Source organism: Micromys minutus (genome assembly GCF_963924665.1).
Source record: "Micromys minutus genome assembly, chromosome: 21".
Taxonomy (NCBI): Eukaryota; Metazoa; Chordata; class Mammalia; order Rodentia; family Muridae; genus Micromys; species Micromys minutus.
Window position 1 is genome coordinate 41,926,384 of NC_137956.1, and position 26,714 is coordinate 41,953,097.

The 26,714-nt window shown below is 44.9% G+C and overlaps 1 protein-coding gene across 13 annotated transcripts in view; it reads right to left on the reverse strand.

Annotated features, from left to right (window-relative positions):
- ARPP21 (cAMP regulated phosphoprotein 21) overlaps nt 1–26,714 on the reverse strand; it is a 160,199-nt gene that overhangs the window by 46,742 nt on the left and 86,743 nt on the right. For all 13 annotated transcript variants that reach the window (XM_080934817.1, XM_080934816.1, XM_080934815.1 and 10 more), the window contains 6 exons: nt 25,470–25,699; nt 19,218–19,451; nt 9,861–10,042; nt 9,008–9,112; nt 7,317–7,577; nt 3,109–3,235 (listed from right to left, as the gene is read on the reverse strand). In XM_080934817.1, the coding sequence (XP_080790943.1) occupies nt 3,109–3,235; nt 7,317–7,577; nt 9,008–9,112; nt 9,861–10,042; nt 19,218–19,451; nt 25,470–25,699 (1,139 nt within the window). The remainder of the gene's footprint in view (nt 1–3,108; nt 3,236–7,316; nt 7,578–9,007; nt 9,113–9,860; nt 10,043–19,217; nt 19,452–25,469; nt 25,700–26,714) is intronic.

Here is a 26,714-nt window from a genome sequence, read left to right on the forward strand (position 1 = left end):
ATTTGCCCACACATGTGCACATGTGTGGGCACACACACATGCATGGGGAAATACCTACACATACACACATGTGAATGGGAAAAGGTATAAGTCACTACCTGTAGTTTCAAGGCCTAGGGAAGGCATTGTAACCCGGCAGGGGATCAACTCTGTCAAGAACACAAAAGAGAGAGATGCTTCTTAATTATAAGTAAATACACGTGGCAGGGAGTTTCCAGAGCAGAGTGGGGATAAATCTCACTGACTTTAATGGGTGAAAATGCTCCAGTGTGGGACAGCCCAGAAGAAAACTGGAAGACTAGATACAGCATGTCTGTGGTGTGGCTCTGAGTCACAACTAGCCCAGAGTCTATCCTTAAAGATGCTGAGGGTGGAGTGGGGGGAGGTGCAGGTGGGGGTGGCATTCCTTGCACAGCTCCTCCAGAAAACACAGCTGCCACAACCACCTAAAGGGACTATGTCCAACTAATAGCATCATTCTCATGAATAACCCAAGAGTGGCCAATTCAAATTCTGCTGGTTCCACTGGGCCTTAGAGAAGTTCTTCCTCTTTACAGAATGTGGAACATACATGCCTCATCACAGTATTGGGATTTCATCAGCACTGGATTCTATGTGACTTTGAGAAAGCATCTGCCTTCACCAATCCACAGTAAATTTATTTCTGCAGGTAAGCTCTGCTGGAATGGTAGGCCAGGTGTCAGGCACAATCACCAAGGGGGGGGGGCAGGGGGTGTGGGGGGTGGGGGTGTGTGGGGGGGTGTGGGGTAAAGGTCTTGTTCTGCATCAGTGTGCTATTGGTGGCAAGTCTGGAGACCACACCATTCTTGAATCATTTACCTTTTCCTGTCTCTTACTCTCAGATCACAATGACTGTCAACCATGATTTGAACAAGTGGAACCTGCCCTTATTTCCACTCTGAACACAAGCCTTCCACAAGGTTTACTCCCCCCCCCCCCCATATATGTATCATGGGTCACCAAGTGATGTGGTTGAGATTATCCATATTTATGTCCCAGGGATGCAGGAGGGATTTCTGCGTCTCTCAAACATTCTCAGTACTCCTCACAAAAGAATGAGAACAGCACAGCTACTTTGTCCCATGCTCTCAGTTACAAGGGGAGACAGTAGAGAGAGGTGACCACGGTGTTACCAATGATCATTACAATCCTAACCCTGGGGCCCTAGGACCTGGACACAGACTGAATTTGGCAGTTTGCTACATTGTTACAGCTATGCCCCTTCCTACTGTAACATCATGGGACATCTCTTTAGAATTCTGAAAGCCACACCCGGGCACTACATTAGATGCACGTGGGATCAGTAGAATTAATGACCTGCGTCGTGTTTCTTCCAGATGCACTCCTGACTCAAAGGCCATCTTTTCTGTGGTACCTTCTGAACTAAGGTCTGGGAGGTTAAATGGTAAGTTTGGGTGTGAAGGTGTATTTTCAGGAGTGTAAGTGGGATGCATATGTTGGTAGCCATGTGTGGAGAACAGAGGACAGCTGGTTTACTCCTCAGGTGCCATGCATCTTGGCTTTTGAGACAGGCTGTCTCACTGGCTTGGCGTTTGTTGAGTAAGCTAAACTAACTGGCCAGGGAACCTCAGGCTCTCCAGGGTGGGATTACAAACCCAAATCATTACACACCTTCTTTATGTTAGACCTGGGTTCTGATGATTCAGGTCCTTATGGTCACATGACAAGTATTTTACCAACCCAACTTTCTCCCAATCCTACAGCATAATTTTTTAAGTAAACATAGATGGACAAGGATGGGACCATTCACACGCAAATGCACGATCCTGCAGGACTGAGCAGAAGAAACTGCAGTCCCTACCAACATGCTAGAGATTTCCTGGCAATTGCACAAGACAAAATCGAAGGCTTTCCGTTAAAAATAACTTCAAACCCCTTTTGTTCTTCCTTCTATAAAAGTACCAAGGTCACTCAAAAAGTCCCAGAGAAATACACCATTTAGACGAGATAAAAAAACTGTCTACTGTGGGTTCCTCTAATCTCCCCCCAAAAGTCTTTAAATGTATCCTAAGTGAAAGGAAGAAGACAGAGTCAACCAAGGGGCAGAAGAACTGAATTCTGTCTCCAGTTTGGATCTGGCAAAGCTTTAGGATTAGCATCATCAACAATGGATTTCTGGCGGCGGCAGCATTTGTGCCTGGAGCTAATCCTTAGCAAAGACCGTAACTTTGGCTTTTTTCTTCTAGCTTATTAAAACGGCACGCATCTTATCCTTGTCACCCGCGTGTATCTGTACATATTACGTATTCCTGTACGGATGTCTCCATCGCAGACCTCCGACCTCGGAGCGGGCCTTCATGGAGAGCCGCAGCAGGAGCTCTTTAGTGTGACCTACTTACAGAGGCAGAGTCTTCAGCATGACAATTAGCAGTTTCTCCCTGCCGTTTAGTCAGCGGGATTGACAGGGACTGCTGCCTAGCGGTGGCGCGGTTCCCTCAGCCCCGCCGGGCGCCCGCGGCTCTCTGGATACCGGCATTCCTTAGGAGTTTGACACAGTAGGGAAAGAGACCGGTTCACTGTGAGACCTGCTACTCACTCTCTTACAGTGCATCGGCCCCCCTTCCCACTGCACAGTGGCTGCCGGGGCTCTGGGTGGCAGGCATGGGGCCATCGTGACAATGAACCATGGAGTCAGAGTTCCATCAAGCATGCTGCATGGAGCCTTCTTCTAAAGCCGGCGCTGGATTTTAGGACAGTATCATCACAACCTAATTTGGTTCCTTTCAGAACCGGGGAAAATACTCTCTTCGAATTGAAAAGGAAACAAAAAACACACATGGGCTCGGAAGATAGGGATGCGCTTGTCTCTATGCTTTAAAATAAACTCAGAGGATGTAAAAATAGCTTTAGGGGAACAGCCGAGCATGCGCAGGCTAGTACACTCTCGGCTCCTCGTGCCTTTCAGTTTCCCACAGAGTGAATCAATTGCTTTGCTAGTTTCCCTGGGTAGGGAAAACATGTGACTTAAATGGTCTCTTTTGGGTATTCATCCAATGAGTACATCTATGAAATTCACCATCCAAAGTAACCAAGCCGGAGGACGGAAAGGAAACGGATTTCCCGTACCTGTTTGCTGAGCGGTCTGTGGTATTTGCTGACTCCGCTGCGTGCTGTACTGGACGGAGGCCAGGGGTCGGTACTGCTGTGTGGTTGAGGTAGGGTACTGACCAGATGGGTAGTAATATACGGACATCTGTGGGACAGGAGGGGAGAGAAACGACGAGAGCTGTACACCAGAAACATTTTTTCACATAAAACCCACTGTTTCGATACAGCGCCATTTAACTGTGGCAGATGTTGAAAGCATCCTCTCTCACACCTGTTTCAGTGTGCAAGCTCTGTCTCCCCTGGTCGAAGATTTCTCCTGCCCATGCTTTGGAACTTTCTGTGACCTGCTCTGATCAATGCAGAGGCAAAAGTGATGTCTGGCATTCCCAAAGCAGAACTTTAAAGAGCTTTGCAATCCCCCAAGAGGGCTTAGTCTCCAGGGAAGAACCTATCTATCCCTATCTATCGGGCTGTGTTAAGAGGCCAGAGGCTCCCCGCTGCCCAGTCTTCAGACATTAAGCATGACCGGGGTCAGGTGCTCCAGCCAGTACCAAATGGAACAGAAACGAACTTCTCCGGGGAAGTCAGGCCCACTTGGTGACTGTGTCATGAGCAGCCAAAGACCACTTGACGTCTAGCCAAGGCCTCAAAGAGTGATTCATACATAGCCTCTATCAAAATTTGTAGCATATGCAGCACAAATAAAACCCATGTTAAGATATTGCCTATGTGTCTTCTGCAAACGTATTTTTAGTAGTGAGGATTGAATTTAGGCTTTTATGGACGCTCCTTATCAGTCACCTAGGTGTATTCCTAGGCTGTGTGTGTGTGTGTGTGTGTGTGTGTGTGTGTGTGTGAGCATGGGTGTAAAGGCCAGAGGACAACCTTAGGTGTCATTCCTCAGGCACTACTCATGTTGTTTGTTTGAAACAAGATGAAAATTAATGTGAAACTTGCTGATGAGAGAGGTCATCTGGCAAGAGGAAGCCAGGGCATCTACTTCTCTTCAATGCCCAGCTCTGAGATTCCAAAATGAGCCTCTAGCATGGTTTTTTAACAGGGATGTGGGGGATAAGCACAGGTATTCATGCTTACATAGTAAGTATTTTACTGACTGACCAATCTCCCCAGGCATCCCTGGGGATCCTTTTATTTTGAAGTTTCAGACAGAGTCTCATACTTAGTTGTCAGGACTTTGACTCATTCTGTAACCCGAGGATGGCCTCGAATTCATGATTTTCCTTAGATGCTAGTTTTACAGGTCTATATCCCTGGGCCTGCCAACCTTCTACCTACCGTTTAATGGCTGACAGCCAGTGAAAACACCCTAGAATACTTTCTGATATAGAAGATATCTTTGTTCACCTATCAATACCAGGTAATGCTAGTTTCTTACTGACTTCAGCTAACACCTTCAACCTTCAGGCCTCTGGCGTTTTTCTTCTCATCCTCTTTAAAGGGAGAATAGTGGCCATCTGTTATATACCCAAGAGTTTACAAGTTGTGTATGCAGAAGAAGACCGTGAACCAATTATTTAATAGCTCAGATTTTATGCCTATTTTATTTTGTGATTCTCTTATGTCGATAAGATATTAGAGTTCCATCTTGCTACTAGAGTGTTTGATACATTCCCATCCCTCAGGAAGAAGATGGAAGCAAAGAAAGTATAGTATGGCTGTGGTCTTGCAATGTCATGGAATCAACGAGAACTTTATTCTCACTTTCTAGGACGGTAGATGAGCAAGGGAGGGGCTGGGAGAGCCTAGAACTATTCTGCCTTATTTCTAACTGCACACATTGTTCGTAGCCATTTAACCTTTCTCTCATTTTGTGTGTGTATGCGTGTGTGTATGCATGAGAGTATGTGTGTATGTGTGTGTATTCAGAGTATAATATTGGGTGTCTTGTTCATCCTCCTAGGGATTGTTTTTTTAGAATTATTTGTTTTAATTTTTGTGTATAAGTGTTTTGTCTGCATGTGTGTGCATACATCATGTCTGGTGTCTGTGGAAATCCAAAGAGGAAATCACATCCCTCAGAGCGGGGATTATGAATAGTGGTAACCCCCTATGTAGGTGCTGGTGGCTGAAGCACCTAGAGGACGGAAAGTGAGCTGATCCCAAGGTCATATTTGGGAAGACCAGTGTGAAAAACTGTGAATGGGGAGAGTAGAGCAACAAAGAAACAAAGGTGCTCTGCACAAGAATAAATGTATGCTTTGAATAACCATATTAAGATGTAGAGTATGCAAAAGTGGTTGGTTTAATATAGGAAGAAATAACTCACAGGGAGAAGTGGCCAGAAGTCAACAATATTTCCTCCTATGTCTCGTCCTCGGGTTGTTTTTAGCCTCACTCATATCAATGGCTGTCTCCTTCTAGACACATTAGGAAAGCACACACAAGCCAGGGGGAAACATTCAAAGGTTGTCCTCTGAAGAAAGGGACCATAGTTCCACAGACACCTCCAGACTGGCTCAGTGGAACTCTCTCCAAAGTTGCATGGTTAGCTACGAGTTGTGACCTAGACCTGTAGCAATGGGTCTGTCTGTTCCCCATAATTACGCTAGAAAAATTTGACTTATAGTAAAATAATGAGTATAGTAATGGAACCGTTTCTCTAGTTACTTGAAATTTCTTAGGCACCACCTTAAATCCCACCAGGGAGGAAATATTACTGAGATGCTGGCAACTCGGGTCCTCCGTTAACTCAATCATTCAAAATGAACAACTAAGGAAAGAAATCATTTGCTGGTGGAGAGTTTTGTGTGTCTTGAAGAGCAAGTAATTTATGCACGACAGGAAGGCAGCGGAACTAATGACACCTCGGTGACATGCACTTTAAGCAGCACCTCCCAGGCTATGCTTCATAATTAGGGTGGAAGCTGCTTGGGCCTGTGCGCTCCCTGAAAACGGAGCAAAAAAAAAAAAAAAAAAAAAAAAAAAATGCTGGCGCAAATTTTCCATCTTGACAGTAATCACTTCCAATATTCTGCGAGGGATACCCAGGAGAGCCCCGAAGATGCTTGGTGTTGAACAGAAACACACGAGATCAGTCTTAGAGAAGACAGTAAAAATCAGTGACCTGTGGTGTCTTACATGCTCCAGTCAATTAAATATGATTAATGGCTACCTGTGAGATCGGCTGTGGGTTCTGGCTCGCCTGGGAAGGGGAAAGGACAGTGGATATTGGCTTTGCTCTCTGTTCTTTGTATTCATAGAGACACGCCTGTCTGGAGAGCAGCTCCAGAAGGTGGCTGTGAATTGATAAGCAGGGAAAACAAATTTCTTGAGCAACAAGGGAGGGAGTTGAATTTTCCAGGTTTGGAACATGCCCTTCCTGCTGGTTTCTGCCCTGTGAACAGCATCACCATGTGTGTGTGTGTGTGTGTGTGTGTGTGTGTGTGTGTGTGTATGTATGTATGTCTCTGTGTGTATATGTCTGTGTGTATATGTCTGTGTGTATGTGTATGTGTCTCTGTGTGTATATGTCTGTGTGTATGTGTATGTCTGTGTGTATATATGTCTATGTGTGTCTCTGTATGTGTGTGTGTGTGTGTTCGTGTGTGCATGTATGTCTCTGTGTGTATATGTCTGTGTGTGTATGTGTGTGTGTGTCTCTGTGTGTATATGTCTGTGTGTATATGTATATGTCTGTGTGTATATATGTCTATGTGTGCCTCTGTATGTGTGTGTGTGTATGTCTGTGTGTGCACACCTAGAGGCCAGAGGACAACTTCAAGTGTCATTTTCTCAGGAGCTGTCCAGCTACTTTTGTGTTTGTGAGACAGGATCTCTAACTGGGACTGAAACTGGCTGATTTGGCTATAGCCACTTGCCAGTAGGTCTCAGGGATACACCCGCTTTTGCCTCTTCAGTGCTGGGATTACAAGCGGACCCCACACACCCATTCTTTTACCATGGGTCCTGGGGATTGAATTCAACCTTTCGCACAAAGCACTATTCCAAATGAGCCATCTCCCTAACCCAGAGTCTATCATTTTCCATGGGCTATGCCAGGAGCAAGGAAGATGGGTCCTCTTCAGGTTTCCCACCTGTGATCATTTGACTTGACATACTTTCTGGTCCCCAGGATCTGGCGAAGTGGGCAAAGCATCCTGTTGCCAGGGATTGAATGTGGATGTGAACAAGAGGGTAAGAGAAGGGCAGACATCAGCCAGCCACAAGCCATCATGGTAAAGAAGGGTGGGCAAGAAGGCACCTACCTGCGCAGGTGGAGGCTGCTGTACAAATCCCTGGGGAGAGGGCGGGGCCTGCAGGACCTGCTGGGAGATGGGGGGGCCAGAGTCCGAGAAGCCCCCTGTGGAGAGCTGCTGGCCTGCAGAAGTGATGAGATAGCTTGGTGGCTGAGCCGGCTGTGGCATGAGGGAGGCTGGGTAGACTGTACCAGAGGGAGGTTCAGGAGTGTCACCCGAGGACTGCTGGCTCATACTCAGCTGGCTGAACTGTGCAGCTATCTCTTCTCTCTGTGACACAGGGACAGAAATGAACTTGGTCTCGAGGAAGGCAAACTGAGGTCGACACACACTCACACTGGAAAGGAGAGGGAGGAGGAGAAGGAAGCAAAGCATACATGGGGGAAAAAAATACATAATCAAAAAGCGCTTCAGCCAGGCATATCGAGAAAAGTCATGCAAGAAATAAAGCTTTGCTCAGCTGAAGAGCCCAGAGGTAAGAAGCAACTTGGCCCAAGTCTTTTTCTTCCAGCAGAAGGAAAAATGTTCTTTTAGCGTGGAAGGGACTGGCTCTACAAAGAAGGCGCAGCAGCAAAGGAAGGTGTGGTTGTCAGCAGGTCGTTCAGTAGCCAGCCTGGATCTGCCTACTCCAGAGATGATGAGCCTTCTTTTGGGATGGAATGCGTGTCACCATCTTTCAGAAAAACATTGATTCCCTGAGTGAAACCTGATACTTCTGAATTGTGTGTGTTTTCACAAGGACTCACTGTAGTTAGAAGAACAGGTAAAGGAACCGAGAGGCTGTATTTTTAGGAGACACGGATGTCAGCAGCTTAGGGTAGTGATGGTTTGCATCTGACTCTGAGTTTTAGATAATCCTGAGAAGTTTACAGCAAGATCATATAACCTGTTTGCTCATGACACCAAAGTCTAAAGACAATTGATTGTGCATGGCTGGTAAACTTTGTGTGTGTGTGTGTCTGTGTTCATGTATGCGTGCATGGACACATACGTGTGCCTATGCATGAGGAATCAGAGGCCGGCACTGGGTGTGTTCTTCCAACAACTCTCTAGTTTATGATTTAAAACAGGGTCTCTCGCTGAACCTGGAACTCACCAGTTTGGCTACACTGGGTGGCTAGGAAGCCCACATGGCTCTCCTACTTCTGACTCCAGAGCCCTTAGTCTACAGATATTCACTACATGGCCAGCTCTTTATACAGGGGACCTGGGAATCTGAACTCAGTTTGTTGTACTTAGCAAGCATTTTATTAAAATTTCCAGAGCCACTTAAGCTAGTAAACTTTAAAAAGGGTAACGAATGCAGAAGCATTTAACTTAGGGAACAGGCAAAAGAAAGCAAGCCGCATGGAGGGAAGAATTATATCAGTCAGGCATGAGACTTTTACATGTATACAATGACATCACAGTCAGCCCAGGCCATGCATTTAGCATCATCTCTAGCTGAACAGAAAAAAACAAAACAAACAAAAAAAAAACAAAAACAAAAACAAAAAAACTGTAGAACCTGTGAGAATGCTCTGTGTGCTTATGTGTGTGCATGTGTGAATGTGTGCACACATGTGGATGTGTTGTGTGTGTGCATGCATATGTGTGTATGTGTGGGCACATGTGGCTGTGTGTGCATGCAGAAGTGTGAATGTGTGTGTGTAAGCATATGTGCGTGTGTGTATGTATGTGTTGTGCTTTTGATACTGTACCAAGGGAAAGTGCTGCGTTGGGGACACAGGCAGGAGATGCTGGGGAGGAAAAGAGACCGCTGGATATTGCACAGACTGGGAAGATGGCTGCAGGCCCTGGACAGACTGGAGGGAAGAAAACATTGATCAGGTAACAGGAGAGTGTGGGGGCTTAAATTCCATTTCATGGGAAGTGCATTGCTGTCCTTAAGAGGCTCCCTAAGATCATTCAGTGCACAGAAGAAAGCTCAAGGCTGTGTACATCAGAGACAGATGGCCGTGGTCTTGAGGAGGCTCCAGAAAGCATGCCTTTAATTGTCGGGCACTTAAGTTGATTGAATGCTCTGGACTTACAGACATATGTTGCTTAAGAACTAAGAAGTAAAACCACATTAAAAAGGAGGTTCACTCAGAAAGCCTGCTTAAAACATATCAGGTTTCATTATACGTCCCTAGGGAAGGCGGGCATCTCTGCACCCTTCACGCAAGCCCAGTGATCAGCATCCTGGTTATTTGGGACTTGGCTGATTTCTGCTCTTCCCACTGAGGAAGAGCTCAGCACTGGTTATGCAGATGTGAGCATTTGATCAGTGGTGGGAAGGGGTGAATTAACTCATAGTCCTGGAAGGGATTATAAGTTGCATCTACAGTCTTGCCACAAACAGCACTTAGACCTAAGAAATAGCTTATCCCTTTTCCCTAGTACCTAAATTCACCCAGTAGACACTTGCCTTGGGTTTGAGCAGATAATATTTTGTCCGCCAATGATTATCCTCTGGAGCACTTTGCCTATAAGCCTGATATACATCTTTTCTCCTAGATGGTTTGCTGACCCGAAGCCTATGTGGCCCTCATCATCAGAAGGGCTCCTCACCTGAGTGACCAGTGGCCCTGCCATCTGAGGCTGTGATGCCTGGACCTGCTGCTGAGGCTGAGGCGATGCTTGCTGCTGAGGGGGTTGCTGGGGCTGCCCACCAACAGTGCCACGCAGCGTCTGCTGACTTCCAGGAGGGTTGTATATTGCAGGAGAGCCATCAGGGTTCACAAAGGGCTGACCTGAAATGAAGCCATACAAAGCCTGGGCTCAGTGGAAGGGTCTCATTGTTTTCCCTGCAGGAAAGAGAGTACTCGCATAGAATCTCTGAAAATAGCCAGATGTAAAAGCACACCCAAGCAGAATTCAAGACAGGGACCCCGCATCAAGAACAATGTGTTCCTGTTTGTGACCCCAAACTAGCTTAAGCTGGATGATATTGTGAGCATGTAGCAATTAAACCCACCTCCTTCAGGGAGATATGCCAGGCAGAGGGTGACTGAGCACAGTGGAACCCAGTAGACAGGACTAAGGAGAAGCAACCTCCGTGCAACCCTGTTTTGCCTCCTGCGTCTCACAGCTGTCAGTGAGGAACTGTACACCGAGAGACGGCAGCTACTTTCCCATTACACAACTCCAACTAGCTCCAGTAACAAGCCAAAGCACTGATCTCTGCTTCCATTCAGTCTGGGCACCAAACAAGAATTTTTACAGGTGCACACGTACATACACAAAGCAAGGGGATGGAATGAATCTACCACCCAATTCTTTAAGCACATACAACCAGGGACAGTTGTGGCTCTTTATTTGTTTACTCAATGGGCACACAAAGTAGCAGGTGTCCCCATAGCGTTTTCTTACATGCTAAGTTTTAACTGATCCCCTGTCTCTCACCCCATCCCTCTGTATCCCCCCTCCCCTTTAGTCCCCCCTTTAGTTACAAATTACATGTCTTCTCTTACCCCGCCTCCCTCACAATCTCCTCTCTCACATCTCATGGGCCCTTTCCGGTCACCATACCTTTACCTCTACTTCCTCTCACACAGAAACTTACACACATAAAACAATTAAAAGCTAGGTCCAATATGACAGGGAAATTACAGTCTTCCCAAGCCTGGGCTGCTTAACTTAATATAAACTTTCCCTGTTCCACCCATTTCCCCATAGATTTTGGAAGTTTGTCTTCTCCAGGTTTCATACTTTTAAGGAGATGACAATTCTGCTTGGAGAACACAGTGGTACTACCACCTGTGACCAATAGTAGCTTATGCTGAATCCAAACTCATCACAAGACGATCTTTCAATGGACCCTATTTACAGTTTCACTCTTTGAGATAATGGTTTGCTCACTATGATTTTGTTGACTGCTTAGCAACGGCGTGGCTTTGCAGTTTGGACAAAGATGCTGGAGGTAGTAGAGGCTCGCAGGGACATGGGGATGGGAACTGTGGCTTACTGAAAGGTAGGAGGTGAGAGAGGTGGAGATGTGGGGGGTAAAAAGAGAGCACATTTCTGGTGTGGCAGGCAGGGGTCCTGAACGCAGATCTCACCTCTTTCAACAGCCCTGTGAATATTCATTCTCATTCTTACTTCAACCAAAATAAAGTTAGGCTCTGGGAGACAAGGGTACTTATCTGGCAAAGTGAACAGCAGCAAGAGCAACACATTAAAAGGGTAAGGGAGGGATGCCTCTGCCTAATGATGCTTCAAAGCCCAATCACTTCCCAACACACCCATCACAACTGACTTATGCAAATACACATAAAAAGTACACAGGACAACTCAGAACAGTAACCATGACAACCGAGAGGCATCATTCAAGGTGTGAGGATTCAGACAAACAAGGTAGAAGTCAGGGAAGCTGGGCTTCCTTCTGTGTGGTCATAGGAGGGAGAAGACGCAGTATACTAGGAAATCAATTCATGTACCAGCCAACTACTTTCTTCACTTTCCCATAACTTGGCAGTCCTAGAGGGAGTAGAGAACTGGGGGGGTGGAGAGGGGTTCCCTACAAGATGAACTTGAAAGTGTACTGCATGAGCCTGAGAAAAATGCCTAGCAGAAGTAGGACTCCCTGGACCAGTGTGGTCCTCCAGGGAAAGCCTTCCTCACTGGGTGTTGGAAGGTGGTATCAGCAGCAAGTTGAGCTTTCCAACAGCACATATTCCCAAACCTCTGAGCCTATCCATTGTACAGAGGGAGACACGGGACTTTCAGGAGCATCAGTTATTCTGATCTAGAAGGATGTAATGACACAGGAACCTTGCCTCGACACTCTTACTCATATAGAGGCAGAACATGGAAAAGAACTTAGCAATATGAAATGAGAAGGAGAGAGATGTAAAACCAACTCAAGGAAGCATATTGTTCTAGGTGGGGAGCTCATGTGAACTTCACAACACAGTGGACTTGTACAATAGCAGTAAACAAATTAAGTCAGAAACTTTAATCATTGTATATCAACAAATATACCTCCTAGGACTAAGAACACCGTGATAGTCATCTCAGAACCAACACCACTGAGTGTCAGAGGAAATAAACCATACGTTCCATAAAAAATACGTTGATTAAGTTGAGTGACTTCATATCCAGCTGGGCCTGGAATACTGGGGTGCAGGATCTTTTCAAGTTTCCAAATGCTGAGATCACAGGCAGGGCCACCATACCTAGGTAACTTTTTAAAAAAGTTCATAATGTCCCAGACACATGCTTTCTTGCTATTGCCATTTAATTTTAGCTACATTTTATCATATGATTGTTTTTTTCCCCTTACAAAAGAAGTTCCTTCTAGATTCAAAACTTGTAATCCATGTTCCCCAAAGCCAGCAATTTGGAAAAGGAGAATTGTTTCAGTTTTAAGACATTTCTGGGATTGGGAGGAGAGGAGGAAAGAGAAGCTCTGATTAACATATAAATAAATTACTGAATGAAAAAAAATTCTATCAATGTTTTAAGTGTTCTAACACTCAGGTTTCTTTTAACCCCAGTGCTGGGGTGGTAGGGTTTGGAGGATCCCTGGAGAACCCTAGACAGTGAATCCAGACTAATCAGGTGAACCTCAGGCTAATAAAAAACCTTGTTTAAAAAGCAGAATGGATAGCCACCAAGGAAATACATCTACTATTGACCTAATTCCTCATAGGGCACACACACACACATTCACCCACACCCATGCACACACACCTGCCCAAACGTGCACCTATGTAAACATTCACCCACAAGTACACATACATGTACACACACTAGCTCTCACACATACTTGGATGAGTGGACTCTTTTCTATTATGACCTTGCTTCTGGCCACCACCTCTGAGACGTATAAAAATCTACCTCTAATTCTGGTTAGATAATAGCCCCAAATGCTCAGATGCCTTTTGTGATAAACTCCTCAATCTCAGTTTGAAATGTGATTAGCACACCGTGGTGCAAAGCAAGAGATGCCCAAAATAATTGCCTCCGAGAGTTCTAATGATTCCTATGATAGGTACGGCCTGGAAAGAACACAGAGAGTCAAATGCTGCTTTGATGCTCACTGGGTAAAGGTGGCAGAGCTAAGGGAAAGCCAAAGCTGCCAGAGAAGAGAACAAAGGCAACTTCGCAGGACACCTGGGCCAGGTGGCTATCGGCTTTCAAGTCAGACCACAGCAGCTCCTGTGTGCCTGATGAATTCCACCAATCCAGATACAATTACACTGAATACAAGCAATTAGTTTGAGTGACAGCTGAGGCAGACTTCATGGGGGCAGGGGGATGCAGGGGGAAGCCTGTCTGGGAGAAGCGACTGTGTAGGAGCAGGCTTGGTGGGCCACAGCATGCATATTGGGCAAATGCTTGATGTCAGAAATAAGCTAGGGTGCCCTTAGTTCAAAGCAGAGGCAGAGAAAGAGACTAAATGGAAAATACCCATTCCTTTCAAACACTTATTAGCTGATCAAGTTTTCCATGCTCCACATCAACATATTCTGCTATTACTTCAATAATAGGCCATTATTGAACAATTGTACAAGGCAGAACATTTTTTTGTTTTGCAAGAAAGGAAAAAGAAAACTAACTCTGGGGCAGTGAGATGGCTCAGCATCTCAGATGAGAAGCCTCTTGCTACCGAGCCTGATGATTTGAGTTCAACCCCAGGGATCCCCACAGCAAAGGGAGAAAACTGACTCCCACACAGTGTCCCCTGGCCTCCATAGGCACAGTCTGGCCATATCTGAAAATGTCCCCTCCCCACGAGTTTATAAATATCTTAGTAACAAGGAAAAACCCACAAATAAAGTCAAATAAAGTCACAGAAGAAACAGCCAGAAGCTCTTGACACCAAAGCACGTCTGCTTCCTGCTTGATAGAATGGTAAGGGAAGGGGTGGGGGTGGCTTTTCTTCTCTACGGTGTAAGAAGGTCATGTTGATAAAGCCTTCGATAGGCAAGGATTAACTCCACCCTTGAAGGACATCCTGACAGACAGTGCAGCAACATTTCCAGACATACTTGAGAACAATGTGGAAGCACAGGATAAACAGCCAATGGGAATCCTGGTAGAAGTTGAGGATGGAAGAGGACCAGCAGGAGCACCTGACAGAGAAGTTCTGAGAGGCTCCTCAGCACGAGGGCCCCAAATGCTGTGCCCTTACACAGTCGTGGATTTGTGCAAGGTGAAGAGAGGGCAGTGTGATTATATGGTGTGCAGGGGCATTAGCTGGCACAGGAGGTCGGACTGCTAATCTTTCTAGGTTGCAAGGAATTGTCTGCCAAAAGTATACCAAGGAACCTGATTCAGGACAGCTGAAGCATGAGCTTGAAGAAGGATCTGGACTTGCTTGGCAGACATGGCCGCATTGGAAAAACAAACAAACAAAGAAACAACTTTGTGACTACTCACTCATTTAGATACCTGAAAATAACCAGGAGGAAATCAAAGAGAGCTTGAGTGAGACTGGGTGAGAGACAAGTTGGTAGCCAAGACAAATTTTAAACATCTGGGGGCTGAGGACTCAGTAGTAAGAGTCCTTTCAGAACAAGTATGAGGACCTGAGTATGAATCTCTACCACCCATGCAAAGAGCTGGCTTGTTGCATTCTTGCCTGTTACATCCATGCTGCAGGAGGCAAAGAGAGCGGGACTGCTACAGCTTGCTGACTGCTGGTCTAACCATGGGTTAAGAGAGAGACTCTGTCTCAAGGGAACAAGGTGGAGAACAATGGGGCAGGACATCTGGCATCTCCCTCTGGATTCTGTCTATCCATGAGTAAATACACCACATGCATGTATACACCATTTTATACTCCCATGTACACATGAAATTCATAACCATGGCAGTGCTGGGGAGCTACAGGAACATACGAGAAGGTTCTCAGTATACCCTATGTTCAGGGCATAGCAAGAAATAAGCCCACTGTACATGCAAAAGATGCCCCACTGTTCCATTCAGTAGACACATGACTGGGACACGCATGTTCATGTTCCACACATTCATGAACAAATCAGACAACAACTTGTAGGATTGAGTTCTCTCCCTTCATATGAGTTCCAACCATAAAACTAAGATGCTCAACCTTGATAGCAGGCACTGACCCAACCCTGCAAACTCAGCCAATTCCAAATTCATCTGTGGAGCCTGTTCTTAAGTATATGGCATTGGGTGCGAAATCACTGTGCTAACTAGATAAACATATGGGATAGTTGATAGCTATTTATTTCACCAGTAACCACACAGTACTTGAATTGTACCTAGACATCTGTCATTCCTTTTAGGAAATCCAAATGCAACTAATCAATTAGTCAATTGATTACTTAATTGTGCAGGTCCTCCCCCCCTCCCCGCAGTTATTTAAAGGCCAACAAGGGGATGGAAAAGAAGGTCTTAAATCTCAACCCCAGAACAAACTGCTAACTGAGGTGCCTACTTAACATATCAAAGTATGACTTGGCTGCCAAGTTCTCCCAGCATCCCTCAGTCACTAGCTGTTACATGGTGTGGCTGGCATACCATGCCCCCTACCCTTAACTTCTCCAGACCAGGGGTTGGGCTGCTCTCCTCCTATTTTTCATTTCCTATATAATTCAGACATTTTGGCTATCTAGCCTTTCCCTCTACTTCTTACTCAACTGGCTCTCTCTTCTCACTTCCCGCCTCTCCTCACCTGGCCCAGCTCAGAGTCTTGCTCACTTTAGACTCTCCCAAGTGTCCTTGCCTCTGGCTGTGCTCTCCCTCATATGTCAATGAAGCTTCTTCTCCACTATGTGTAGGAACAGTCATGTTCTTCCTTTTCTTCTTTCCTTCTTTCCTTCCTTCCTTTCTTTCCTTTTCCCTCCCACTCTCCCTTCCTTCCTTCCTCCTTCCCTTCCTTCCTTCCTCCCTTCCTTTCTTCTTTCTTTCTTTCTTTCTTTCTTTCTTTCTTTCTTTCTTTCCTTTCCTTGCCCTCCCTCCCTCCCTCCCTCCCTCCCTCCCTCCCTTCCTTCCTTCCTTCCTTGCTTCCTTCTAGCAGTCAGGTACCATTGGTGCTTAACATGAAAGTATTTGTGCCCTGTGCTTGGTAAGGTACACAGAGTGATTTTTCACCCATGGTGATAGCAGTAAAGGATGAGTTCCAGTAGAGGTTATATAAGAATCACATGGTATGTGTCATGTATGTACTTACCATGCACACAAACACATACCCTCGAAGGTATGTAGTATTTGTTATATACTTTAAACACATGCATGCATGTGTATTATTCTTAAAGTTTTATCTTTATTAGTTTTCATGGTGTGTGTGTGTGTATGTATGATTTTTATTAGTTTTCATTACTTTTCAATGTGTGCCCCTCTGTGTGTGGGTGCCCACAAAAGCCAAAGATGTCAGATCTCATGAAGGAAATTATATGAGTGCTTGTGAGTAACCTGACTTGGACACTGGGAACCAAATGCAGATCTTCTTCATGAGCAGTATATGTTCTTAACCACTGTCTCAGTATGTATACATTTGCAATGAATGAAACAAAAGGCACTCTAGAAAGAAGAAATGTAATTTCCTCTTTTTCATGTGTATGTGGAGTGTGTATATGTGTGTCTATATTTCTGCATGTATGTGGCACAAGTGTCTGTGTGTGAGTGCACACACGTGTATGTGTATGCAGGAATGGGTAAAAGTTCATGATTGTGACTGTGCTTGTGCATGATGTGATGCACATGAGGCCCATCACCGATGTCTTGAGTATTCCTCAATGGCTTTCCACATTCTTCATCATCTCTCAGTTGAACCCGAAGCTCTACAAATTGGCTAGTCTTGTTAATCAGTATGCTCCTGGCATCTCCTGTTTCTACTTCCCCAAGTCTCAAATTATTGACCAACTGTCAGGTCCACCAAGCATTTACAGGCATGCTGGAGCTCTCACTCCTGTCCCCAGGCTGACTCAGCTCCTGCTCTAACCACTTAGCTACCCACCTAGCCAGGAAACGTAGCTTCTCACCTTTCATGGCTCAGCCATATTAAAAATTGCGACAGCCACGTTCACTCTGAGAGATCGTTCAGTGCCTAGCATGTGTCAAAGCAGACAAAGTCTGTAGAGAAACCTTCAGCAGTGCCTTCCCTTCAGTTGAGAGCCTTCCTCGAAGGAGATGCTTTGATAGCAGCCTCAAGAGACTCCAGCTAATGAATGAGAATCAGGACTTGGCACCAGCAGGATTCCATTTCTTTGCTCAATAATTTAGATTGTTTATAATAATATATACACAACATATGCAAAGCCACACTATCACTACTAACGATGTTCTACAAAACATACTTCTGAGCCCTTTTTAAGAACACTCTGGAATTCTGCTTAAAACAAATTAAAAAAAAAATGAATGTTCGGCTCTGGCTCCTTTCTGCAAGCCCTCTATCCACTCAACAGCAGAAGCTTTTACACCGGCAATCAAATCATCCTTCAGTCGGGCCCAGAGTAGTGGATATGATACTGGTCTCTTTTACTATCCTTTATGAAGCCTGCAATAATCCCAATAAAACCCAAGCCATTCAGAAAATGCTTCTTAGAAGTACCTCGGCTTAGGCTTTCAAGTGGTTTTCTGTAAAACGATTATGGTTTCTGTTCTCTCAAACTTATGGTACTTTCAGAATGTCTCCATCAAATCCCATGCTCTGAGAATGGGCCATATGCTTTATGAGAACAGACAGTTACTTCAGGAACTACTTTGCCATAGTTCCCATGTTGTGCCATGGACCCCTAATTGCCAGTAGCACTCCCCATGCGAGCAGCCCAGCCAATCACTCTTGTGAAATTGTTCAGCTGCTCCTCTATGTTCAAGTGTAGATAGTTGAAGTGATGCTCTACATACCAGAGCTAAACTTCAGACTCCTTTCCAGAGAACCCCATGCTTTCCTCTCCCTAATAACAAGTTCTGAATGCTAAGCATGTCAGCACATCTCTCTGTGGTGGTGGTGGGGGGGTGGCGCTTTGGTCTGCATTTTAGGGAGGCTGCTACACTTCAGACAGAAGAGCTTCCTTATCTTCTGAGATCCTTGACAATGAGAACAAAGCAGAAGTGGCCAAGGCAGACTTCCTTAAAGATTCTCTTCAGTTTATCTAAGGAGGATGGAACCTCAGTGGTTTTGGTTCTTTGTTAAGATGGGAGTTACCTATCCCCTAGGCCTTTATCACGGAGTGAGCCGTAATTATGGAAGGGACAGTTTCCCAGCCCTGCTCTAGGCAGGCTAGACCTATTATCCCCATGAGGGGCTATTTAATGCTTGTCATTATTCAACTCATGTGGCTTCTTCTTATTCTGCAGGGGATGGGTGAGTCATATAATCTTCTATAATCAGGGACCTGGGATTCCTTGTATTCCTGAAATGTCATTGAGTGAAAAATACTTCAGATGCAACACAGACTCACTGAGCACTGAGTGAAAGAAGCACTAAGCTCTGATTCATATAGCTCAGCTCAGGGCACAGCTGACCCTCAGCTTAGGTCCTCAGAGGAGGATAAAACTCTCCATGGCCAAGAAAAAAGGAACCAAGTGACGGGGATGCTGCTTCAGCTGCTGCCTGATGTCCTCCAGCTCTTCCTCCTCCTCTTCCTCCTCCTCCTCCTCCTCCTCCTCCTCCTCCTCCTCCTCCTCCTTTTCTTCCTCTCTATTTCCAGGGTAGGGAATGAAACCCAAGACCTTAGTCATTCATGCCAAGCAAATAATTTAGCATGGGGCTTGAGCCCTAACCCTCCAGAAGTTGTGACTCTGGGGAAGTGTCTTATCTGTATGAATGTTGATGCATTTCCATACACAGCTGTAAAACCAGACTTCCCCAAAGTCATGGCAGAGGAGTCCCCACGCCCTGCCTCCTACCCAAGTTTTTCTTCAGAAAACTCGGCACCGAATTCTACTCATCAAACAGAAGAGCAAACCTTTAATAACGTGTGCGTTCCAGCAGAGCAGGTGAGTACTGACCTGTGTGTGGATTAAGAAGGATGCTTCCAGGCGGGATGCCAGTCGCGCTCTCAAGTGAGAGGAGGATGTAGCTGGTGCTGCTGGGAGGAACCTGGCCCCCCATCCCATTCTCTGAGTAAGCCAGACAGCCAGGAGAACCAGCTGCCACACTAGAGGTCAGGACCGTGCCTTGCAGAGGAGGGTGGGTGCGGGACAGTGATCCTGAGGAGCCCGCACTGCTGGAAGACTCAGAACCTGGCAGAAAGATGGAGAGCATGTGGTACCCAGAGAAGTAGAGAGACAACAGTTAGACAACAAAAAGCTAATTTCTTCATTGGGCGGTTTGAGGTATGAACTTGTATTTATGGAAATCTTTGCCTCCTGTTTCTCAGGTATGGCATTTTTTTCTAAGGAAGGGGATACCAAAAACAACCATTCCTCCAGCTTTTGCACACACACTCTCTAGGGGATGAACTAGCCCATGGGATTTCCAAGCTATGAACTCAGTGCCTGCAAATACCCATCTCTTGAGTAATTAATGCTACAAGAAATAGGTCTCTTAGTGAGACAGACAGACTGATAGGGAACAGGAACTGGGTGGAAGATGAAAAGAGGCCCCTCAAGTTGTCCTAAGACACAGTGAGTGCCCTGTGCATGCTCTTGAATCTCCAGTCTTCAGGCCTCTATACAGCTAAATTTGAAGAAACGGATACAAACTGGTATTTATCCCCTCTGTGTGTAGAGAACTGGACCATTTCTACTGAGAATACACTGCTACATGGGTGGAAATTATTTTTATGACGCCGGAGAGTGAATCCGGAGCTTGTATGTGCTTAAAAGGATGTAGCCTGGAACTAAACCTGGGCCCACAAGATAAACAAACAAACAAACAAATAAATACCATTTACCAGAGGGATGGGGTGACTTAGGAGAACAGGCAAAGAACTGATTGCTGAGGACAAACAGTGACATCTGGACCTAACGTTTTCTCAACCTTCTGACGGGGCAAATTTGAACATCACAGGTTGTGAGTCCAGATAAACTTTTCCTCCACTAATCTGCTTCTTGTCAAGTATTTGGTCAAAGCCAAGAGAAAAGAAACTGATAAACAGACAGCAACACAATGGTTGCCAGGTGCCCTTTCTGGTTGACTTTGTTGTATGCTTGGGCCAGTTTATAAGCCTTGGTTATCTGGATCAGGTAGAGGGATAGTCTACACAGCTACACCACTGATATATTCGACTCAGAACAGACATTAACAACCATGGTTTTAAAAAAAAAAGGCAGGGTGAGAAGTATTCAAAGGTTTAAGTCATATTGAAATTTATACTTGAACACTAAAGAGTTTTAGGTTCCCAGTGTTAAAAAAAATGTATCTGGCTTCCTTTTTCTAGGGGCTTAATGGGAGGCAGAGCCAATATTGAAACATTATGTTGGTATGGCAGGCAGTGTGCTTAGCACTGTGAATGGTCAGTTTTCTATAGAAACCTTGTGCTGGAATCAGAATAGATCTCAAGATTCCTCAGACTGATCGAACCCCATTTTCTGTGTCACAGTGTGGCAGCATCTGACTGGACTTGGGTCACTGGACTCTCATATGGTCCAAGCTCCGAGCCTGCAGTCCACACATCCCATCCAACCATGTCACTCCTGTGGCAGCCAGGGAGTGTCACCACCTGACCAAGCTCGGCCAAGTTCTGGAATATGCTAGAAAGTAATCAGAGTCACTTCCCAAGGGGGACATAGCAGCTTCCAGGGAGTAAAAGAGGGAGAAGACATCACGGCAGCTGACAGAGAAACTCAGTGTACCATCAAGGGGGAAGGGGGAAATCACAAAGCAAACTAAAATGTAGAACCAGGAAGGACAGGGCAGATGGGAAAAGCATAGGTGGAAGGGGCTTCAGTTCCAGTCAGCTTCTATTGCACCCCATCTCTCCAGGAAGTGTCTGTTGCTTCAACCCCAGAGCTCCCTTCTATAGGTCATCTAGATGGACCGGAAGCACGAGGGGGAAAGATGGCTTATTTTTTCCATACTGCACCACATTTCAAAAAGACTTCTCTTTATCTTTTCCAGTCTGTCTTTACCAGTTTTCAGTCTGTCTTTAAGATGTAAATCCTAGTTTCTTCCTATTTTGTAGCTCTTTTGCCTTTCTTAGACTTGGGAGCCATTTTTACAAGACAATTACTACAAGAGGTAAACAGGACATAATGGGCTGTTTTGAAATATTAGATTGACCTGAAGCTAATGTGCTTAAATACTTGAAGATGGTGAGGAAAAAGAGTAGGAGGAAGAGGAAAAGTAGGAGGAAGGAAGAGGAGAAGAAGGAGGAAGAGGAGGAGAAAGAGAAGGAAAAGGAGGAGAAGGAGGAAGGGTAGAAGGGAGGGGAGGAGGAAGAAAAACATGGAGAGACAGAAGAGGACAATGCAGGAGAAAGAAGGAACAGAGGGGAAGAGAATGAAGGAAGAACAGAATGAGAGGGGAAGAGGAGGAGGAAGATGAAGAAAGAAAAGGATGAGGATAAATGGGGCGGGGCAGAGGGAATGTGGTTTTGCAGCTGCTCAATAGACAAAGACAGACAGACAGGCAGGCAGACAGACAGAGCCACACTTCTACTCCCTCCCCGCCACCATATCCAACTGGTAGAACAGTAGCACTACACTATACAATTTAAAACATTTAGTACCATCAGATTATTTTGTTCACTACAATAGCTTTATTGACATATATTTTATGTACCATAAAATTCCATTTTTTCTAGTGTGGGATCTAATGGCTTTTAGTTTATTGCTGGAGCAGAACAAATACCACCACTATCCTATGTTAGAACATTCTCATTCCCCCAAAGGGAGTCAAGAGAGTCTAGTAATGCTAGATAATTCCAAATCCTTGTCTACAGGATGTCTGAGCTAAAACCAGCCCTTGAGGACCTGTAGGCAGTTAATGCTTACCTTGGGGGAAGGCTCATATTTTCCTATGGTGTAAGCACTGGTAAGTTACCCATATTTCAGTGAACACCCCCCACTCATTCTCAGGCAAGTAATCCTAATTCAATGTAGTAGGGTGCAAAAGAAAATTATGACATGAAATTAAGAAGAGAGAGAGAGGCTTATTGGGAAAAATAAGGGGTTTCACTAGGAGGGAAAGGCAGTTAAGGGAGGGACACTCGAAGCACCTTATATATGTCCATGAAAATGTGAAGGAATGAGAAAATAAATAATAGTGTTCTATCTAATAGTGATCTGTACCCAAACCTTCCTTCCAATCAAGGGACGAGGGACTGTAGTACCTCAGCTAGCATCAGTTAGTAATCACAGTACTCAGGGACGGGCTCATCACAACAACCAGTGATGAGTCTCCATCACCATGAAACCCTCCTCTAGTCCTCCCAAGGCCTTCCATATTGGTTAATAACTCTAGAAGGTATTTTTGGATCCAGAGGGTCAGAGTTCAGTGGAGTGATCTAAAACTTCCAAAACTGATCAGTAGACAGCTAACATCCAGGCTATTACTTGGAGGGAGCAGCATAAAGAGGATGAGATCATGGGAAGATGAGGGATGACACTGTAAAGTTAGACAATTGAAAACGGGGTATTAAGATTAATATTAGACCATCAAGAACAATCCTTGGAGGTTGGCATGGAGTCAGACAGTGGTGAAGATGAACTACATCTAAAAAGTGAAATCATGCAGTCACTCAAGTTATGAAAACAAAAATGTGTGTGGGGAGGTGATTCCAAAGGATATAGACAGATGCTTCAACTACTGGGCGCCTGGAAACTTCTAGAAAGTCAAATTGCCATGTTCCATGACTCAAAAGCCTTGAAGAAGGCACAGTGTGATGTCACTAGACTTCCCATTTCTGATGATGCTGAGTCCATTGCTGTGGAGCTGAACCATGGGGGTTCGGGGGGGGGATGACCATGACCTGACCAGGGACTGTGGTCTGAGGCAGAGCCAGGAGGAAGTGTGTGTTTATTGCTCAGCCACATTGCCATCCCAAGGGGACAACATGCCTGAAGCATAAGGACAGCCACAAGATTGCTCCCAAGATGGGTATGACAGCATCCTCAGCCTCCACAGACTTGTGCTGAGCTGCTGGCAAACTGCTCATGAGATCCCATGCATACCCTCAGTAATAAGCTTCACACTGATATAAGAGAACATCTCCAGTATGGACAAAGGCCCACTATTTCCCAGTAAGAGCCAGAACAACTCATTTCAGAAACCACATGTGGTTTCAACTTTACCATACCAATTCGAAAATAAATCAGAAACCTGTTCTGGTGATCATGATAACCAAACTGGCAGGTTTACATCATAAAACCACCTTGGGGAGGCTTAAGATTGTTTTGACATTCTCTCTTGATCTCCTTATTTAAAAAAAAAAAAAAGAAGTTTCTCTTTTCCATGCCTGTACCTTGACAAGCTTTTGAAGGCAGATGCTTAAACTAAAAGGAAAAAAAAAAGTCTGAAGCATTTATAATCTCTGATGGTTCTCCAAAGAGAGGGGCGTTTTACCATTTGTGAAGTGTTTTAAATGCTTCCGATGAGCTTTGCTTTGGAGGTGACAGGGGTTTGGTGCATAGAAAATGGTGATTAGTTTTAAAATGGTAAGAGCTCTTTTGGGGTGCTGGAATTTTTAAGTGCCCCATTTAAGGTACTTGGTTTCAGCATCTTAAGGACCGAAATTGTTTAACCTTTCTTAGTTTACAAGAGTTCAAGTGTGCCGCCGTGGTTCGTGTGGATTTCAGATGCTGTGTTAGTGGGCTCCAAGAGCAATTAATTAGAGGCAGAATCAAGAGCTTAACAGCTAGTGAACAGAGCTCTCAGGAAGAGGGCACACACCCACCTGGGCTCTCCGAGGAGCTCCGTGGTATGTATATAGTGAAGTCTCTGAATAAATGTTATTAATTCGCCTTCTATGTAGGAAAACATGAGATAATTTCTCAGGAAGGATTTGTCAACAACATAATTATGCTAAACTCTCAGCATAATGGACTCGGTTGGGGCAAACCCCTTCTCTCCCGCTTCAGCTGGAGTCTGGAAAGCACTCAGTGCCTGCAGGGCAAAGACATCTCAGCTTCAAGTGGGGTTCTCTATGCTCTGCCTAAAGCTTCCACTCCTGTACCAACCAGTCCTGAAGCCCAGGGCCTGTTGGAATTCCAGTTTAAGTCTCAGTGATTGGTAAAGTGACAGCACCCCGCCTCTTCCCCCCACCCCTTTTTCTCAGAGTAAGCATCCGAAATCAGCACGTGGTATGGTATCATTGCTCAGACACTATCCCCAACCCTGTCAATACAAGGTACCTCTACATCCTAGAGCTCCCTAAGTAGCTAGGCTGACTGGCTACAGAGCCTCCCGGACCAGCACGTGCCACCAGCCCCACTCTTAACAGGATAATCAAGTCCCTGTGCTTGCCAGCAAGCAAGCGAGTGAGCAATTCGCAGAGGGAGCCAACCTCATCACTGAGAGCAATTGTAAGCATTCTAATCTAAAGCTGAGGTCTGAGTGAAATGTCTAGCTTTATCATCCCCACTTTCTAGGCACCTTGCATGTTCCTTAAGCTCTTTATCTGAAAATATCACTATTCCTCCAGAGGAGGAAAGAAGCAGAAATCATAAAGAAACAAAAAAGTGGCCTTCACTTCTCTGCAAACGAGAGATGCATACACTTCATGGAGCATAATAAATGTAACTGCACTGACTGGACCCTTGCAACATGCCTGCTACATGCAAACTGGTCTGCATTAGATTGAAACGTTTTATCTTCCTAATAACCATTAAATGTGGAGATATTAGCATTTTTCTATCTCAGAGGAAGATATAGGTACATGTAATTTAAGTAATAACAGGTTCAGGACCATAGGAACAGTGTACTTATACAGGAACTAAGTCTTTTACCCTTATAATGACCTCACAAAACAGATCCCAGGAGGATGTCATAGTATTACATTTAAAAGCAGTAGCTAACTTTTGTTAAATAATTGTCATCTGAATTTACCAATTATTTTTAAAAATTCTGTCATTTAAACTTTAAGTGAGTAAACTGGGTTCATGAAACATCTGATAACGTATATTTTACCAGGAAGGAAACCATGGAGAAAGAAGCCTAACAAAAAGCTTCAAGTCTGGTTATCAAACAGTAACCCACTTAAGTGATATTTCCTGACTCCTTAAATGGCACGAAATTACTATTCCTGCCATTAGTTGATTCAAAGTCAGGAAAAGCGGAAAGGATAGGGCCTGGGCAGGGACCCATTCAGTAACACCTACCTGTTTTAGACAGTTTCCCAGCACTCCTGGTACTGGATGTGCTGTCGCCCCTGGTCAGCACCGTGATGCCCCCAAAACTTGCCGTCTTGGTCATGGTGGGCTTCAGATTGCGGTTGGAGCTATCAGAATCTGTGCTGCTCCAGGCCCGCTGGTGGTCTGGCCACCTGAGCTCAGTCTCTGAGCTGCTCTGCCGACTCCCGGAAGTTCTTCCTGAGCTGTCTCGGTGAGCCCTGCACAGCCATCAGAAAGATTTATTGGGACAGAGTTATGCATCACGTCAGGGTCAGGGTGGGCAGAGGAGCCCTTCGGAGAATAGTCACCTCTACTCTGCTCGCTGACTGTTTTAACGCCCTCCCTCCTCCAACAGTGTTACAAATACCTGGATGACATAAAGACACATAACGTATGACACATGGCACACATTATACATGGGAAATCCAAACCTAGAGACACCATGATCCCTCTGCCAGTGAAGGAGACGCAGTTGGAGACAAGTACCATAAAACATAATTGTTATCTTCTCTCTCTGTGAGAAAAGTGGGTACACTCTCCTGACTCAAATCAATAATGAATTCGTGTTCAGAAGCAATTAGCATCTTACATAATTCTAAAAATAATTCCTAGGAAAGATGTTATTTTTTCCCCCTTCTTTAGCATTAAACAATTTGCCTCGAAGGAAAGTTATTTATTAACTCATTTTTTCCAACTTTAGGTTCTGCGTGATATCTTTGTTCAGCAAGATTTTAACAAAAGAGTCATCATAGGATTTCTATGTGAACTCATGCTGAGAATCTGTCCCATGACTTAAACCTCAGCAGTCTAAGGAAACAGCTTATTAATCCTCACCAGGTAGAACCATTCACAAAATCATCAGCCTGGCCCTATACTTTGGCCTGAGATTTGCCTAGAACATCAGTGGAAATTAAAAAAAAAAAAAAACAAAAACAAAAACAAAAAAAACCTTAAATTGAAAGAATGAATTCATTCAAAAATGTATCTAATATAATGAAAGCTGAACTGGAAGGAAGACTCCAGATTCCCTTCAAGGGATGTGGAAGTTTGCATGTGTTTTGTGAGGAAATTTATGGTTTCATTAGTTTCCAGTCTCCTTAAGGAATGCATTTGTACATACTTACAAAGCTGTTTTTTTCCTTGCTGAAATAATGTGTCATCAGACTTTTCCCGTGGTGTAACTGAGTGTGGGGACATTACTCACAGGTCATAAGTGAACCTTGTAACCTCACA